We start from the raw sequence: 19,677 nt of genomic DNA, 5'->3' as shown, positions 1-19,677 counted from the left end.
GGGGTTTATTCTGTATCTGTCTATCTCTGGCACTGTATATGAGAGTGGGGTTTATTCTGTATCTGTCTATCTCTGGCACTGTATATGAGAGTGGGGTTTATTCTGTATCTGTCTATCTCTGGTACTCTATATGAGAGTGGGGTTTATTCTGTATCTGTCTATCTCTGGTACTGTATATGAGAGTGGGTTTATTCTGTATCTGTCTATCTCTGTCACTGTATATGAGAGTGGGGTTTATTCTGTATCTGTCAGTCTCTGTCACTGTATATGAGAGTGGGGTTTATTCTGTATCTGTCTATCTCTGTCACTGTATATGAGAGTGGGGTTTATTCTGTATCTGTCTATCTCTGGCACTGTATATGAGAGTGGGGTTTATTCTGTATCTGTCTATCTCTGGCACTGTATATGAGAGTGGGGTTTATTCTGTATCTGTCTATCTCTGGCACTGTAAATGAGAGTGGGGTTTATTCTGTATCTGTCTATCTCTGGCACTGTATATGAGAGGGACTGTGTATGTGGGGGATACATTCTGTATCTGCCATTCTCTGCTACTTTATCTCAGTGTGGGATTCATTCTGTAATTCAGTCTCTGAGACAATGTGCAAGTCTGGATTCATTCTATATTCTTATTTCAGTTCACAGTATCGTATTTGAAACTGTATCTTTACCACTTCAAAATATATACAGTTCTTCCTGGAGTATTTAATTTATTTATATGGATGCACTTTTCGATTTTCTTTAATCCATGTGTGTGATAATGTAACTTTCAATCTGTTGATGGTGAAATTACTGGACTGGTATGTAATGTGTCGTTCAGTCTGAAATAATGGCATTAATTCTGTATCTGAGTCTAATACTGTATGAGATTTTTGGACTGGTGAGTAACATATAGCTCAGTCTGTGCTACTGGAATTGGTACTGTATCTTTCAGTCTAATATTGTGTGAGATTGTTGGAGTGTTATATACTGTTTAGCTCAGGCGGTGCTAATAGAATTTAAACTCTATCTTCCAGTCTGATCATTTATTTGATTTTGGACTCGTATGTAATGTGTATCTCAGTCTGTACCAATGGTATTGATAATATTTATCTCAGTATAACATAAGTATTTATATATATAGAATATGTCGCTCAGTCTGCACCAATGGAATTGGTGCTGTATCTTTCAATGTGACCCTATGAGATTTTTGGACTGGTATTTAATGTGTAGCTCAGTCTGCAGTAATGTAACTGTAAGATTCATTCTGTATCTGTCAGTCTCTGGTGCTATATGTGAGTGTGGGATTAATTCTGTATCTGTCAGTCTCTGGTAATGTCTGTGAGCATGGGGTATATTCTGCATCTGTCAGTCTCAGGGGTACTATATGTAAGTGATGGATTCAATGTATATCTGTCAGTCTCTGGTACTGTTTGTGAGTGCGAGGTTCATTCTGTATCTGTCAGTCTCTGGTACTATATGTGAGTGTGGGATTCATTCTATATCTGCCATTATCTGCTACTTTATCTCAGTGAGGGATTCATTGTGTAATTCAGTCTCTGAGACAATGTGCAAGTCTGAATTCATTTCATATTCTTATTTCAGTTGAAAGTATCTTATTTGAAACTGTATCTTTAATACTTTTAAATATATGCAGTTCTTTGTCGATTATTAAAATTGTTAATATGGATAAACTTTTCGATTTTCTTTCATCAAACAATGTGTGTTACATCTTAATCCCTGAACTCTATTGTGAATGATAATGTACCTTTCAATCTGTTCACGGTGAAATTACTGCACTGGTATGTAATGTATAGTTCAGTCTGCAATAATGGGATGAATTCTCGATCTGAGTCTAACACTGTATGAGATGTTTGGACTGGTATGTAATATGTAGCCTGTCCTGCACTAAAGGAATTGATACTGTATCTATCAGTCTGATAATGTAAGAGATTTTTGGACTGGAATGTAATGTGTAGCTCAGTCTTCAATGGTGGAAGTGATACTGAATCTTTCAATCTGATACTGTATGAGATTTTCGGACTGGTGAGCAACATATAGGTCAGTCTGTGCTAATGGATTTGATTTTGTATCTTTGAATCTGATACGGTATGAGATTGTTGGACTGCCCGATATTATGTGTGGCTCAGTCTGCACTCATGGAATCGATCCTGTACCTTTCAGTCTAACATTTGATCGTATTTTCAGTCTGGTATGTAATGTACAGCTCAGGCGGTGCAAATAGAATTGAAACTGTATCTTCCAGTCTGATCATTTATGAGGTTTTTGGAACAGTGTGTAATGTGTAGCTCAGTCTGTACCATTGGTATTGATACTGTTTATTTCAGTATCATACTCTGAGTATTTACCAATATATCTAATATGTAGCTCAGTCTGCTCGAATGGACTATATCGTGTATTTTTCAATCTGACACAAAGAGATCTTTGGACTGGTATGTAAAGTGTAACTCAGTCTGCAGTAATGGGACTGTGAGATTCATTCTGTATCTGTCAGTTTCCGGTACTGTATGTGAGTGTGGGATTCATTCTGTATCTTTCAGTCTCTGGTACTGTGTGTGAGTGTGGGATTCATTCTGTATCTTTCAGTCTCTGGTACTGTGTGTGAGTTTGGGATTCATTCTGTATCTCGTAGTCTCTGGTACTGTGTGTGGGATTCATTCTGTATCTGTCAGTCTCTGGTACTGTTTTTGAGTGTGGGATTCATTCTGTATCTGTCAGTCTCTGGTACTGTTTTTGAGTTTGGGATTCATTCTGTATCTGTCAGTCTCTGGTACTGTGTGTGAGTGTGGGATTCATTCTGTATCTTTCAGTCTCTGGTACTGTCTGTGAGTGTGGGATTCATTCTGTATCTGTCTGTCTCTGGAAATGTGTGTGAGTGTGGGATTCATTCTGTATCTGTCAGTTTCTGGTACTGCGTGTATGTGGTATTCATGCTTTATCTGTCAGTCTGTAGTACTGTGTGTGAGCGTGAGATTCATTCTGTATCTGTCAGTCCCTGATATTGTGTGTGGGTGTGGGCTTCATTCTGTATCTGTCAGTCTCAGGTATTGTGTGTTGGTGAGACGTTCATTCTGTATCTATCAATTTCTGATGCTGTATGTGAGTGATATAAATTCTGTATCTGACAGTCTGTGCTACAGTGTGTGAGTGTGGGATTAATTTTGAATCTGTCAGTCACTGGTACATTGTATGTGTTTTGGATTCATTCTATATGTCAGTCTCTGGCAGTCCATCGAAGTGTGAGATTCATTCTTTATCTTTATCTAATTTGTATCTCGGTTTACAGCAGGGCATTCAAAACTGTATCTTTAATGCCTTAATGTATGAATATTTTTTCCCGGTCATTAATTGGTAGATAATGATACATTTTAAAATGTAATGCCATTGGATATAATCAGATAATGTGGGCATCTATTTTTGGACTTCCATTAAATCCATATCGATGGGAACACAATTGTGAATTTGTGCATCTTCCAAACTGATATGGTGACATTTTTGAACTTGTATATAATGTGGAGCTCAGTCTGCATGAATAAAACACTGTATATTTCAGTCTGAATCTGTATCAGTTTTTTTGTAGTTGTTCATAATGCGGAGCTCAGCCTGCACTAATGGAATTGATACTGTATCGTTCATTCTGACACTGAGATTTTTGGCCTGGTACCTAATGTGTAACTAAGCCTGCATTAATGGAATTGAAATGGTATCTTTCAATCTGCAACTGTGAGATTTTTGCTCTGGTACGTAAGTTGTAACTCAGCCTGCACTAATGGAGGTGATTGTGAGATTCACTTTGTATCTCTCAGTCTCTGGTACTGTGTGTGAGTGTGGGATTCATTCTGTATTTGTCAGTCTCTGGTACTGTGTGTGAGTGCGGGATTCATTCTGTATCTGTCAGCCTCTGGTATTGTGTGTGAGTGTGGGATTCATTCTGTATCCCTCAGTCTCTGGTACTGTGTGTGAGTGTGGGATTCATTCTGTATCTGTCAGTCTCTGGTACTGTGTGTGAGTGTGGGATTCATTCTGTATCTGTCAGTCTCTGGTACTGTGTGTGAGTGTGGGATTCATTCTGTATCTGTCAGTCTCTGGTACTGTATGTGAGTTTGGGATTCCTTCTGCTTCTGTCAGTCTTTGGTACGTTATGTGAGTGTAAGATTCATTGTGTATCTGTAGATATTTATTCTCTCAGATTACACTATCGTGTTCAATACTTTAGCTTTAATACCTTAATGTTTAAATAGTTTTTCTCATTATTTAATTGGTGAATATGGATACACTTAAGTATTTGATGCTTTGATGATTTGTGTGCTTTTTGGACAACCAGACTATATGTCTGTGAGTAATATTGTGAATGATAATATATCTTTCACACTGATATGGTGATATTTTTGAATTGGTACATAATGTGAAGATCAGTCTGCACAAAAGGAATTGATACTAAAACTTTAAATTTTATTTTATTAGATTTTTGGACTCCTGTGGAATGTGTATCTCAGTCTGTGCTAATAGAATTGATACTGTATCTTTAAATCTCACACTATGAGTATAAACTGGTATCTAATTTGTTTCTCAGGTTACACTGTCACAGCATTTCTCAATCTGATACTGTCCATGAGTTTTGGACTTGCAATTTGTATCTCATGATCCGCTATTCGAATGGATACTGCATGTATTAAACTCACGTGTGTGTGAGAGTTCTGGGCCAGTATTTAATTGTAATCTCGGGGTATCTGGTATTTAATTCACGGATAATGTTGCCCTTTTGTGAAATTGACAATCTGAAAGTGTGACTTTGGATTGGGATTTTTGGATCTTCCTGTCAGCGGGACTGATTTCGGGGGAAATGGAAACAGCGTCTGCCTCACCTGCTCTGTTTGACTGTTGGATTGAAAATGTGTCTCTGGAACCTGGGATCAGTGTGGGACTGACTACCTCTTCTGTCTGAGACTGTGGACCTGATGACCTGTCTGTGTCTCTGTGCTCTGTGAGTGATAATATACCTACTGTGTGGGAGAAGGAGCTGGCTGCACTCTTCCTTTGCCTCGGGTGGAGGAAACTTCACATTCATTCTGGATCCTTCAAGGGTTTGCCTGTAGAAAGAAACGTATCTCTTGTAACTCAAGAACAGGTGAGGTAGAAAATACAAAAGTGATCAGTTTAATATCTCTGTCAATAATTATCTTGAATACCCACAAATGAAAACCAGTGATACAAACAGAGTCAGTGTCTGACTCCACTGCAGTACTGCAGCACTCAGCTTCTGAATACCAGGTGTTTTGCGCGATTTTAAAACAATTTAGTGATATCCAGACACAACCCAACCCCTGCACTGATCCATGAATGGGACTACCTGATGGGGCAGGGACCTTTGTACAGGTCAGGTTTCTAATCCCCTCTCCCATGGGACTAACCGTTCAACTGAAAGCAAACAGCCGCTGTTTAAAATGTCTCCTTCACACTTCTCGCCTGATGCCTGCAATAGATGCTCTTTGTATAACTCCCCACATCCTTACTGTCCGGTTCTGTTTCCACTCTTCACTGTCCAATAACAATAAACAGGGGGAGACTGGAACTAAACCAGGACCATTCACTCCTGGTTTGGGGAGAGAAAGCAGCAATGATTTTAATAGCAGCTTCTTCCCATTCTCTCTCCCTTCCCCTGGACACACCCTGTCCACACACAGCCCGAGAATGACCTCTCCCTTCCGCCCCCCCTCTCACTCCATGTTCCGGGACCAGTTCCTGATCCACTCCGCCTCTTACAAACATCCCCCGGACTCCCCCTGCCCTTCCCCCGGACTCAATGCCGATCTCTGAGCCCATCTGCGGACACGGTCCCGGAGCGATGAGCTGCTGTAACGAGGCTGCTCTTTGCTCCCTTCCCCCGGGGGCCGTGATCTCTCCATTCCCGCCTGTTTTAAACCATCTTCTTCCGCTCACTGAGGGAATGGCGCCCACAGGCCGGGCTGGGGGAGGGCAGCGCGCATGCGCTCTTCTGCTCCCCATCAACCAGTGCTGGGGGCGGGGCTGAGTCACGCATGCGCAGATATCTGGTTTAATTCCCAATCCTGAAATCGATGGAAACTTTCCCCAATTGGAATTTTTCCGAGTCTGAGCAAAGGAAGTGGGTCTGGGGGAAAGGTCAGAGGGAATGGGGTCCACAGGCAGTGCAGGAACAGGCAGCAGAATGGGGAACAGATGGGATTCCACCAGTGCCTAACGCTGGAATCCAGACTGACTTTCCAATCTCCAACTCTGAAACTAGATGTTTCCATCCCTGCTGTTTCTCTCGGGATCTTTTGATGGGAAAGAGTCTTTCAGAGATAAAGTGGGCGGCTGTGGAATGTGCCAATGGGTTCTGTTCATTCTTGGCTCCTTTACTGATAAAGTAACGCCTGATCCCGAAACTGGAGGGAGGATTTCTCAAACCAATCCTGGAGAAACATGGGAGGAAAGTGGGAGTCGGTGTATTTGCTGGGACTGTGCAGGATGAATATCTGACAGCAACAGTCCCAGTTTATTTCAATTGGAGTGAAACTCTCGGTCACTGAGATTAATACTGAACGGCCCTCTGCTGCAAGATTACAGAGGGTACAACGTGCAAGAGAGCGTTAAATATGTGACACAGTCCCTGAGAGTGGGATTAATAATGTGTCTGTCTCTGGAATATGATCAGTTAGAGATGAGACTGTATCTTCTGTCACTGCACCTTGGAATAGCAGTTGGAATGGAATAGTTCCCTATTTATTACTGGGTGAAAACCGCTCACAACAGGTCAGTTTTTCTGTCCCTCATCTACTGTATATGGAGTTGGGATACTGTTATTGAGCATGATACAGATACACTGATGGGAAGTGTGAGACTGATACTGTGTCTGTCTGTATCTCTGTCTCTCAAGCGCTGTACATGAAGGTGGGATAATGTTTACTGAGCGTGAAACGGACACACTGATGGGAAGTGTGAGACTGATACTGTGTCTGTCTGACTGTCTCTCTGTCTGTCCGTTTATCTGCCGGTCCGTCTCTCTCTCTCTCCAGTTCTGCACATGAATTCGGGATACTGTTACTGAGCGTAATATAGACACACTGATAGAAAGTGAAAGAGTGATTCTGTGTCTGTGTGCTGTTGGTGAGACGATTACTGTCCCTTCTATTATATATGAGCCGGTCTGACGGTGCATTTATCCGTCTCCAGTCCTGTAAGGATAGGTGGAGGGTAACAGCCTGTAACTGTCTGACTCCGGACTGTCTGTGAGTGTTGAATTTATTCAGTAACTCGCCGTCTCTGGGTGTGGAGAATGGGATGGATAGGACACCAGTTACGATTGTCTGTCAGTCAGTTTCGCAGGAGAAGGAAACACAGAGAGACTGGAGGAGCCCAGAGCGGATAATTTGAATTTTCAACTTAACCAAACATATTTCTGTGTGCGAACAATATAATTATGTAAAGCCAGACATGGATGATCACAGTCACAGCTGTGATTGGCTCCTGCTCCTGAATCTGGGGACCAGAGACTGTGAGGAGCGCCGGCCTCAGAGTGTTTCACAGTTACTCAACTGGGAAACTACAACTAACCCCCGAGAATCCGCAGCTCAGGCCGAGCGGGGAAGAAAGCCTGTCCCGGGAATTGTCAATCTGGTGAACAGTTTGTCCTGTGAATGGACAGATGTGAACATTGTGTCAGAGTCTGTGTGTTAAAGGGGCGGGCGGGTTAGATTAATGTCACTGTGTTTGTGTGTCCGGCCTCATCGCCGGATGTCCGAGTCCCTTTTGAGTAAAATTTTTAAAAATCCCTGTCAAAGGATCGCCCTCCTCCCCTGCCGAGACCCGAAGTGAAAATTTAAGGTACGGTTTTAGTTCAATTCAAGATTTCAGCCGAAAAACAGAGATCATGTCAGCGATCATGTGAGAGAGCGCGATCAGTGCAGCAATGAAACGGGTTTAAATCGAAACTGGTGCTTTTAATTACGGTGAAAGTTTTTGGACAGCAAACATTCCGGTGTTAGAGATGGGAAGGGGCTAGTCTGGGACTCTGGAGTGCCCGATTTTAATTAGAATCGGGGAGTTTAAGAGGAGAGAGAAACACAGAGAGGCTGGAGGGGCCGGGAGCTGACAGCAGGGTGTCTCCGCCCCGTCCGCTCTGTGCCGCCGCCTCTCGTTTCATTTCTGACCCAGCTCTGACTGTCAGAGATTTTCTCCAGCGTCCAGGACATGACAGATACTGCAGCCGCCGAAACGGCAGCTCCCGCCGCCGCTGCTCAAACCAATGCTCCGAAGAAGAAGAAGGCGGTTCTCCGACCCAAGACAGCCGGTCCCAGTTTGGGAGAACAGATCCTCAAGATTGTGGCAGATTGCAAGGATCGCAAGGGGATATCCCTGGCCGCGATAAAGAAGGATCTGGCTACCAAAGGCCTGGATGTGGAGAAGCACCGGTCCCAGATCAAACTAAGTATCAAGAGAAATGTGGAAAAAGGCTCCCTGGTGCAGATCAAGGGCACGGGCGCCTCGGGCTCCTTCAGAGTCGCTAAGAAGGAAACCCAGGCAAAAGTGAGAAAGAAGCTGAAGAAACAAGGAACCAAGAAATCTCCCGGAAAGAAACTAGCGGCAACGAAAACAGCAGCCAAGAAATTAACGGCCAAGAAACCAGCGGTCAAGAAACCAGCGGTCAAGAAATCGACCACAAAGAAGGCGGCGAAATCCCCAATTAAGAAGAAAGCGGCGGCTAAGAAGCCCAAGACCCCCAAGACAGTAAAGGCGAAGAAGGTGCAAAAACCGAGGGCCAAGCCCAAGCAGAAGTCAGCAAAGCCTCAGAAAGCAGCGGGCAAAAAGAAGTAAAAAATCTGAACCCAACGGCTCTTCTCAGAGCCACCCACGTCTCTTCGAAAAGAGCTGATCCCGGAATCAGATGATTCCTGTCCCGGGGCCGGGCTCAGGTTTCAGATAGAAATCATTTACAATAATCCCAGGGTCCTGGTGACTCGCTGACATTCGCTACACCCGCCCCACTCCCACTGTCTGATATAAAATAGGGAGAATGGGATATCCGGGCCGGGCCTCACTGGAACTGGGGCGTGTTCACCTTCTCTCCCAGTTCATTTTTTTCTCACAGATTCAGGGCGAGAATCCGTGACAGAGTAAAACTGACGGAGATCCGTCGCAATCACAATTCAAACCGCAACACATGAGATTCTCCAATCAGCTGGAATAATGTGTTTATGAACTGCTGAACCCGTCTGGGAGGGGATGTGTGGGGGAATAGAATCGGGTCTGGGACTGAAATGGAAGGAGGCGGGTTGACTCGTTCAGGCAGGAATATTACTGACTGTTAATTGTAACGGGGCTTATTTAAAAGCTCCGGGTTTCTGGGAATTCTTAAATATGAAGGCGGAGTCTGTAAGGGTTTGTGCGGAGCGCTGTGTTTCGGTTCAGTTATCGATAAACGGTTTGAAATTGGCCGTTGGAGAAAGCTGGAGGTGGAGCTGGAAGATCAGAGACCGCACTGTCCGTCACTCTGACTCTCTCCGCCCCTCCGTTTAATATCTCACTCTGTCTCCTCCCCTCTCTGTTTAATATCTCACTCTGTCTCCTCCCCTCTCTGTTTAATGTCTCACTCTGTCTCCTCCCCTCTCTGTTTAATATCTCACTCTGTCTCCTCCCCTCTCTGTTTAATATCTCACTCTGTCTCCTCCCCTCTCTGTTTAATGTCTCACTCTGTCTCCTCCCCTCTCTGTTTAATATCTCACTCTCTCTCCTCCCCTCTCTGTTTAATATCTCACTCTGTCTCCTCCCCTCTCTGTTTAATGTCTCACTCTGTCTCCTCCCCTCTCTGTTTAATATCTCATTCTGTCTCCTCCCCTCTCTGTTTAATATCTCACTCTGTCTCCTCCCCTCCCTGTTTAATATCTCACTCTCTCTCCTCCCCTCTCTGTTTAATATCTCACTCTCTCTCCTCCCCTCTCTGTTTAATATCTCACTCTGTCTCCTCCCCTCCCTGTTTAATATCTCACTCTGTCTCCTCCCCTCCCTGTTTAATATCTCACTCTCTCTCCTCCCCTCTCTGTTTAATATCTCATTCTGTCTCCTCCCCTCTCTGTTTAATGTCTCACTCTGTCTCCTCCCCTCTCTGTTTAATATCTCACTCTCTCTCCTCCCCTCTCTGTTTAATATCTCACTCTGTCTCCTCCCCTCTCTGTTTAATATCTCACTCTGTCTTCTCCCCTCTCTGTTTAATGTCTCACTCTGTCTCCTCCCCTCTCTGTTTAATATCTCACTCTGTCTCCTCCCCTCTCTGTTTAATATCCCACTCTGTCTCCTCCCCTCTCTGTTTAATATCTCACTCTCTCTCCTCCCCTCTCTGTTTAATATCTCACTCTCTCTCCTCCCCTCTCTGTTTAATATCTCACTCTCTCTCCTCCCCTCTCTGTTTAATATCTCACTCTCTCTCCTCCCCTCTCTGTTTAATATCCCATTCTGTCTCCTCCCCTCTCTGTTTAATATCTCACTCTGTCTCCTCCCCTCTCTGTTTAATATCCCACTCTGTCTCCTCCCCTCCCTCTTTCACTCTGTACATGTTTCAGTCAGGTCGGGGCAGGCTGCATAAAAACGGAACCAGCACAAGTTCGCTTTTCATTCAACAGCGATATCAGTGAAGTATTATCATGTCTGGCAGAGGTAAAGGAGGCAAAGGACTGGGCAAAGGTGGCGCCAAGCGGCACCGCAAAGTGCTTCGTGATAACATCCAGGGTATCACCAAACCAGCCATCCGCCGCCTGGCTCGCCGTGGAGGTGTGAAGCGGATCTCGGGTCTGATCTACGAGGAAACCCGCGGTGTACTGAAGGTTTTCCTGGAGAATGTGATCAGGGACGCGGTCACCTACACTGAACACGCCAAGCGCAAGACGGTCACTGCCATGGATGTGGTGTACGCTCTGAAACGGCAGGGCCGCACCCTCTATGGATTCGGCGGCTGAACGACTCGACACTTTCCAACCAAACACAAAACAAAGGCTCTTCTCAGAGCCGCCCACCGCCTCACAGAGGGAGCAGTGATCTGGCAAGGGGGGAGAAGGAAGATCTCGGGCCGGGAAGGAGTTTCCGATAATCTATTAATGTGGGGATATTTCTCCAGCACTCGTTACAGGGAGATCTGAAAAACGACCGGGGTTCTCGGCCATCCCGACAGAAGGAGCGGAGTTCCGGGTTCCACGGTATAAATGAACAGGCGGGGATGCAGAGTCTTTCCCCAGACATTACATTCTCCGCTCAGAGTAAAATCCCGCCTCACTCCCTCTCCCGCTGTGTCCCTCTCTGCTCGGTGTTTATTCCCTGCCCTCATTCAATTATCAGTTCAATGTGAAGTTTCTGTGTGAGGAGCGGTTCACCGGGTCGGAACTGGCGGGATTTTTGAATTTGAAGCTGGACTTTTTCCCGTTCCGGAAAGCAATGAGCGGGGCTTTATTCCCGCCCGTTTACAGACAGGTCAGAGAATGAACCGGAATGTGAACCAGCCTGAGATTTGAGCTGAGGAGTGGGAAATAATGGAGATTATAAAGAGAGAGATTCTTACATTGCTGGAGGGAAATGAGATTTTCTTGAAACTGTTATTTGATGCTCTGAAATTGGCGGGCTTTTTGAAATTGATGATTAATTTCACCTCAGCCAATTGGGTCCCAAGAACTCCCGCCCTTTCGTTCTGACTGTCAGAGCTCGGTTCAAACCTGCCAATCACAGGCCAGGGGCGGTCCCTCCCTGTCTGGGTGGTGGGTCTGCAGCCAATCACAGACCATGGACAGTCTGGGTGGTGGGTCTGCAGCCAATCACAGTCCCGGGGCGGTCCCTCACAGACACTTTAAAATGTGGCCCCAGAGCGGACTCGCTATTAACAGTTTCTGTGTCTCAGGTTGTGTTGAGATCTGTTCAGAAAATGGCCAGGACCAAACAGACAGCGCGTAAATCGACCGGCGGGAAAGCTCCTCGCAAACAGCTGGCTACCAAAGCGGCCCGGAAGAGCGCTCCAGCCACGGGCGGAGTGAAGAAGCCTCATCGCTACAGACCCGGCACTGTGGCCCTGAGGGAGATCCGCCGCTACCAGAAATCCACCGAGCTGCTCATCCGCAAACTGCCCTTCCAGCGCCTGGTGCGAGAGATCGCTCAGGACTTCAAGACCGACCTGCGCTTCCAGAGCTCGGCCGTCATGGCCCTGCAGGAGGCCAGCGAGGCTTACCTGGTGGGGCTGTTTGAGGACACCAACCTGTGCGCCATCCACGCCAAGCGAGTCACCATCATGCCCAAAGACATCCAGCTGGCCCGCCGCATCCGCGGGGAGCGCGCCTAAACCCGACCCGGCTTCAGCACCAAGTGCAACAAAGGCTCTTTTCAGAGCCACCAAATCAGCAAAGGAAAGAGCGGTGATCTCCTGGGTTGAAATCGCAGGGCCGTGCAGTTCACAGAAATTTGATTAAACGGGACATGCAGAAAGGGGAGGGAGCGGATGTTAGACGGGACGGCCTGACAAAACTGTTGGCCCATCATAACAGCGGAGAGATGGGAACAGAGCCGATCAACGTTTTATGGCAGCTGTTCATTTTAGACTAAGATTCAACACCAGACAGACAGGAGTGCCAATTCCAGACGAAACAACATGAGGGATTTTTAACGGAGACAGCTTTATTTCACACACACGAAGGACTGGAGGGAGGTGAATTCCACCAGACTGACTCTCATCACCTCCAGTGCCTCATTCGGACAGAGAAAGTTCTGGCAAACAGCTGCAGAAAGTTCTCATTCCGACCCCACTCTTTCACATGAGGTCCAGACCATCCACTCGACGAAGGAGGAAGCCTCCGAAAGCTTGTGGAATTTAATTTAAAATAAATGTGTTGGACTATAACTTGGTGTTGTAAAATTGTTTACAATTGTCAACCCCAGTCCATCACCGGCATGTCCACATCATAAAATAATACAGACCGAGCAAGTGTTGTCGGAGGATGAGACAGTAAATAATATTGGGTGGAACACAACAGAATGTATCTTGATGCCGATGATCAAACGTCCCTGATATTTCTGTATCCCACCCGCCCAGTTCAATGACAATTCTGATATTTTGTCTCATTCACCAGACAAACTGCAAATTTCACTCTATTGCAGATTGGCGACATCTGCTGTCCGGAAGCGAAAACTTCAACAAACCGATATGGATCATTTGTATTTAACAAGTTATTGTTAGTTCTCGAATCGGAATCAAGTCCTTATTAAATTGATTCCTGACTCTCTTCAGACAGTAACCAGCCCTTTCATAGAGACAGTGGGTGGCTCTGAAAAGAGCCTTTGGGTTATCAGGTTAAGTCTTGGCCGCTTTACTTGCTCTTGGTGCTCACATGGCTGGTTTTCTTCGGTAGCAGCACGGCCTGGATATTAGGCAGCACCCCGCCCTGAGCGATGGTCACCCGTCCCAGGAGCTTGTTGAGCTCCTCGTCGTTGCGGATGGCCAGCTGCAGGTGTCTGGGGATGATGCGGGTCTTCTTGTTGTCCCGGGCCGCGTTGCCGGCCAGCTCGAGGATTTCAGCCGTCAGATACTCGAGCACAGCAGCCAGATAGACCGGGGCTCCGGCACCCACACGTTCAGCGTAGTTCCCCTTTCGCAGGTGCCTGTGAACACGGCCCACAGGGAACTGCAGTCCGGCCCGGGATGAGCGAGACTTGGCCTTGGCCCGAGCTTTACCGCCGGTTTTTCCTCTTCCAGACATTTCCCCAATCTCACAAACACTTTCACAAAGAATGAAGAAATCCTTCCGAACTCGCCCTTTTTATACCTTCTGGAGGAGTACAGTGGAGGCACTTGTGATTGGCCCACCTGCTCTCAATCTCATTGGGCTGTTCTATGAACCAATCAGAGAGCTGCTTTATTCACCAATCAGTAGCCAGCAATGAGAAAAGTGCGGAAAATCCCGAACTGAACCGTTTTTGAAATTTGAAAAGCCCGCCAATATATTTCCAACACAAGAAGCGGATTTAGTAAATAATGTCGCGTACAGAGAAAGATTTAAAAATCTCACTCCTTTTACTCTGTTATTCCACATTTCCCGTCACAACTTCCAGAATCTTTTACAATCCGGTTAAAATCCGCCTTCATTCAGCGTTCGCTGTCAATCGGGCGGGAATAAAGTCCCATTTTGTAACGGGACAGATTCCAGCTCAATCTTTGTAAAAGTAACAAACCCCAGATTGTGGATTGATCCCTGTTCACAGGAGCTGCTGCGGGATCGAAACCGGAGCCGAGACTCCTGGTGTAAGAAGTGGAACAGTGAGAGAGCCTTTAGACTATTCTGTACTCGGTGTGAACACCCTTTCGGGATTGCTGCTTTACAAAGGATTGCGGTTCTGAAAGTGATATCCCTGAATAATGAACAAACAAAGGTGAAATGGAGAAAGAAATGACTGAAGTCTAATCCCCCGCCTTAAAACGGCTCTGACGGGGCAGATGCGGGGGAAGGGGTGGAATATGAGCGGGAATGAGAGGATCAGGGACATGTTTATTGGTTATTGGGACTAAATAAAAAAGCGACACACAGATTATACCGGGCAATGAATACAAGAATCTTCCAGATTTCAAGAGAATTTACAAAAGCACAAGAACATAGAAACATGGAGTAGGCCTTTCAGCCCCTCTTTCCTGCTCCATTTGATAAGATCATGGCTGATCTGTGATCTAACTCCATATACTCGCCTTTGGCCCATATCCCTTAATACCTTTGGTTGCCAAAGAGCTATCTACATCAGATTGAAATTTAGCAATTGAGCTAGTATCAATTGCCGTTATAGAGAGACAGTTATTATCAAACTATCTGCAGTAAAATGATTCCATACAGAGGTGTCGGTACAGCGTCTTCAGAGAGACTGTGGGTGGCTCTTAAAAGAGCCTTTGTGTTTTTTTTCAGTTGTTTGTGGAGTTTTACTTGGAGCTGGTGTATTTGGTCACCGCCTTTGTCCCTTCCGACACGGCGTGCTTGGCCAGTTCCCCGGGCAGCAGCAGGCGCACGGCGGTCTGGATCTCCCGGGAGCTGATGGTCGCCCGCTTGTTGTAATGGGCCAGGCGGGAAGCCTCACCCGCGATGCGCTCGAAAATATCGCTCACAAAGGAGTTCATGATGCCCATGGCCTTGGAGGAGATGCCGGTGTCCGGGTGAACCTGCTTCATCACTTTGTAGATGTAGATGCCGTAACTCTCCTTCCTCGACTTTCTCCGCTTCTTGCCGCCTTTGCCTGGTGCTTTACTCAAGGTTTTCTTGGCGCCCTTCTTGGGAGCTGCTTTCTTGTCCTCAGGCATTTCCAAACTCAATTTCAGACCCAGAAATGACCCAATCCGCTCCGAGCTCGGATTAAATAGGCAGTCCCACAGACCTATGGTAATGAAGGATGGGGAGGGCAATGATTGTGATTGGGTCATTGGGAGTGAGGTCACAATAATTATTAACTGTAACTCTCTGATTGGTTTCTTTAGATATCCAATCAGATTCAGTATCTGCCACCAATCACAAACACGCTCACACCGCACACTGTCCGCTTTCAGCAATTTGTTCCGAACTGTTGCAGTTCTGCTTCCGGCCAGTAGATCTCCCCAAACCCCGGGACATTGAAGTTTGAAGATGAGAGAGGGACAGAACAGAAACTAATTCTTCACATTATATTGCACGGGTGGGATTGAGAAAAACTGGGAATGGAGACGAGCTGCAAGTACATTTTGTTAGACCAAACATTAGTTGTAATGCTGTGTAAAATTCTTGTAATTGATTTTGGGGTATAGTCAATACTGAGGAAGACTGCGGCAAAATAAACTTGCAGAAGGCTGTTTAAATGGCCATTGAATCTCAATATAGAAAGGTTTGCGATGCTGCATTTCGTTAGGGGGAATAAGGAGGCCACATACTGCTTGGAAAATAACAGTCTAAATGGGCAGAGGAACAATGTAAATCGTGTCCTGAGAAATCAGAGAGAAATACTGCGCAATGTACAGTGAAATATGATCGAGCAAATTGACAACTATTGAATGAGTGAAGCTAAAACTTTATTATTAATCAATTATCTTCATTTTTCTCTATTAAAAAGTGCAAAAATACGAGAGTGAAAATTACAGACAGAAACCTTTCCTCACATTGCACATTGTCCTGTTTCTGTCACCATGACAGATCATGTGAATTTGTTCCACTCTTTTACAGTTCTCGCTTACGTCCAGTAGAGGTCAGTCTCTGGTACTGTATATGAGAGTGGGCTTTATTCTGTATCTGTCTATCTCTGGCACTGTATATGAGAGTGGGGTTTATTCTGTATCTGTCTATCTCTGGTACTCTATATGAGAGTGGGGTTTATTCTGCATCTGTCTATCTCTGGTACTGTATATGAGAGTGGGTTTATTCTGTATCTATCTCTGGTACTGTATATGAGAGTGGGGTTTATTCTGTATCTGTCAGTCTCTGTCACTGTATATGAGAGTGGGGTTTATTCTGTATCTGTCTATCTCTGTCACTGTATATGAGAGTGGGGTTTATTCTGTATCTGTCTATCTCTGGCACTGTATATGAGAGTGGGGTTTATTCTGTATCTGTCTATCTCTGGCACTGTATATGAGAGTGGGGTTTATTCTGTATCTGTCTATCTCTGGCACTGTAAATGAGAGTGGGGTTTATTCTATATCTGTCTATCTCTGGCACTGTATATGAGAGGGACTGTGTATGTGGGGGATACATTCTGTATCTGCCATTCTCTGCTACTTTATCTCAGTGTGGGATTCATTCTGTAATTCAGTCTCTGAGACAATGTGCAAGTCTGGATTCATTCTATATTCTTATTTCAGTTCACAGTATCGTATTTGAAACTGTATCTTTACCACTTCAAAATATATCTGTATCTGTCAGTCTCTGGTACTGTATATGAGAGTGGGGTTTATTCTGTATCTGTCTGTCTCTGGTGCTGTGCGTGAGTTTGGGATTCATTCTGTATCTGTCAGTCTCTGGTAATGAGTGTGAGCATGAGATACATTCTGCATCTGTCAGTCTCAGGTACTAGATATAAGTGATGGATTCATTCTGTATCTCTCAGTCTCTGGTGCTTTATGTGAGTGTGGGATTAATTCTGTATCTGTCAGTCTCTGGCGCTATATATAAGTGATGTATTCATTCTGTATCTGTCAGTCTCTGGTGCTGTCTGTGTATGTGGGGGATACATTCTGTATCTGCCATTCTCTGCTACTTTATCGCAGTGTGTGATTCAGTCTGTAATTCAGTCTCTGAGACAATGTGCAAGTCTGGATTCATTCCATATTCTTATTTCAGTTCACAGTATCGTATTTGAAACTGTATCTTTACCACTTCAAAATATATACAGTTCTTCTTGGAGTATTTAATTTATTTATATGGATGCACTTTTCGATTTTCTTTAATCCATGCGTGTGATAATGTAACTTTCAATCTGTTGATGGTGAAATTACTGGACTGGTCTGTAATGTGTCGTTCAGTCTGAAATAATGGGATTAATTCTGTATCTGAGTCCAATACTGTATGAGATTTTTGGACTGGTGAGTAACATATAGCTCAGTCTGTGCTACTGGAATTGGTACTGTATCTTTCAGTCTAATATTGTGTGAGATTGTTGGAGTGTTATATACTGTTTAGCTCAGGCGGTGCTAATAGAATTTAAACTATATCTTCCAGTCTGATCATTTATTTGATTTTGGACTCGTATGTAATGTGTATCTCAGTCTGTACCAATGGTATTGATAATATTTATCTCAGTATAACATAAGTATTTATATATATAGAATATGTCGCTCAGTCTGCACCAATGGAATTGGTGCTGTATCTTTCAATGTGACCCAATGAGATTTTTGGACTGGTATTTAATGTGTAGCTCAGTCTGCAGTAATGTAACTGTAAGATTCATTCTGTATCTGTCAGTCTCTGGTGCTATATGTGAGTGTGGGATTAATTCTGTATCTGTCAGTCTCTGGTAATGTCTGTGAGCATGGGGTATATTCTGCATCTGTCAGTCTCAGGGGTACTATATGTAAGTGATGGATTCAATGTGTATCTGTCAGTCTCTGGTACTGTTTGTGAGTGCGAGATTCATTCTGTATCTGTCAGTCTCTGGTACTATATGTGAGTGTGGGATTCGTTCTATATCTGCCATTATCTGCTACTTTATCTCAGTGAGGGATTCATTGTGTAATTCAGTCTCTGAGACAATGTGCAAGTCTGAATTCATTTCATATTCTTATTTCAGTTGAAAGTATCTTATTTGAAACTGTATCTTTAATACTTTTAAATATATACAGTTCTTTGTCGATTATTAAAATTGTTAATATGGATAAACTTTTCGATTTTCTTTCATCAAACAATGTGTGTTACATCTTAATCCCTGAACTCTATTGTGAATGATAATGTACCTTTCAATCTGTTCACGGTGAAATTACTGGACTGGTATGTAATGTATAGTTCAGTCTGCAATAATGGGATGAATTCTCGATCTGAGTCTGACACTGTATGAGATGTTTGGACTGGTATGTAATATGTAGCCTGTCCTGCACTAAAGGAATTGATACTGTATCTATCAGTCTGATACTGTAAGAGATTTCTGGACTGGAATGTAATGTGTAGTTCAGTCTTCAATAGTGGAAGTGATACTGAATCTTTCAATCTGATACTGTATGAGATTTTCGGACTGGTGAGCAACATATAGGTCAGTCTGTGCTAATGGATTTGATTTTGTATCTTTGAATCTGATACGGTATGAGATTGTTGGACTGCCCGATATTATGTGTGGCTCAGTCTGCACTCATGGAATCGATCCTGTACCTTTCAGTCTAACATTTGATCGTATTTTCAGTCTGGTATGTAATGTACAGCTCAGGCGGTGCAAATAGAATTGAAACTGTATCTTCCAGTCTGATCATTTATGAGGTTTTTGGAACAGTGTGTAATGTGTAGCTCAGTCTGTACCATTGGTATTGATACTGTTTATTTCAGTATCATACTCTGAGTATTTACCAATATATCTAATATGTAGCTCAGTCTGCTCGAATGGACTATATTGTGTATTTTTCAATCTGACACAATGAGATCTTTGGACTGGTATGTAAAGTGTAACTCAGTCTGCAGTAATGGGACTGTGAGATTCATTCTGTATCTGTCAGTTTCCGGTACTGTATGTGAGTGTGGGATTCATTCTGTATCTTTCAGTCTCTGGTACTGTGTGTGAGTGTGGGATTCATTCTGTATCTTTCAGTCTCTGGTACTGTGTGTGAGTTTGGGATTCATTCTGTATCTCGTAGTCTCTGGTACTGTGTGTGGGATTCATTCTGTATCTGTCAGTCTCTGGTACTGTTTTTGAGTGTGGGATTCATTCTGTATCTGTCAGTCTCTGGTACTGTTTTTGAGTGTGGGATTCATTCTGTATCTGTCAGTCTCTGGTACTGTGTGTGAGTGTGGGATTCATTCTGTATCTTTCAGTCTCTGGTACTGTCTGTGAGTGTGGGATTCATTCTGTATCTGTCTGTCTCTGGAAATGTGTGTGAGTGTGGGATTCATTCTGTATCTGTCAGTTTCTGGTACTGCGTGTATGTGGTATTCATACTTTATCTGTCAGTCTGTAGTACTGTGTGTGAGCGTGAGATTCATTCTGTATCTGTCA

At 44.3% G+C, this 19,677-nt stretch overlaps 2 protein-coding genes across 2 annotated transcripts; both read left to right on the top strand.

Annotated features, from left to right (window-relative positions):
- The first annotated feature begins 8,208 nt into the window (after positions 1 to 8,208).
- LOC137308167 (histone H1-like) lies at positions 8,209 to 8,832 on the top strand. Its single transcript, XM_067977050.1, has 2 exons — positions 8,209 to 8,376; positions 8,485 to 8,832. The coding sequence occupies exons 1-2, from the start codon at positions 8,209 to 8,211 to the stop codon at positions 8,830 to 8,832; spliced, it is 516 nt and encodes a 171-aa protein (XP_067833151.1).
- Positions 8,833 to 10,655: 1,823 nt separating this feature from the next.
- Positions 10,656 to 10,967, top strand: LOC137308146 (histone H4). The gene has a single exon (XM_067977034.1). It carries the CDS (start codon positions 10,656 to 10,658, stop codon positions 10,965 to 10,967), a length of 312 nt encoding a protein of 103 aa, XP_067833135.1.
- The last annotated feature ends 8,710 nt before the right edge of the window (positions 10,968 to 19,677 follow it).

Source organism: Heptranchias perlo, unplaced genomic scaffold (genome assembly GCF_035084215.1).
Source record: "Heptranchias perlo isolate sHepPer1 unplaced genomic scaffold, sHepPer1.hap1 HAP1_SCAFFOLD_122, whole genome shotgun sequence".
NCBI classification, from domain to species: domain Eukaryota; kingdom Metazoa; phylum Chordata; class Chondrichthyes; order Hexanchiformes; family Hexanchidae; genus Heptranchias; species Heptranchias perlo.
This window is presented reverse-complemented; position numbering and strand designations above follow the sequence as displayed.

Bases quoted from the DNA above. Each gene is read 5' to 3' on its own strand.
- LOC137308167 (XM_067977050.1), top strand. From the start codon at position 8,209: ATGACAGATACTGCAGCCGCCGAAACGGCAGCTCCCGCCGCCGCTGCT. The intron at 8,377-8,484 runs GCCGCGATAAAG...TCCCTGGTGCAG, and splicing joins ATCGCAAGGGGATATCCCTG to ATCAAGGGCACGGGCGCCTC.
- LOC137308146 (XM_067977034.1), top strand. From the start codon at position 10,656: ATGTCTGGCAGAGGTAAAGGAGGCAAAGGACTGGGCAAAGGTGGCGCC.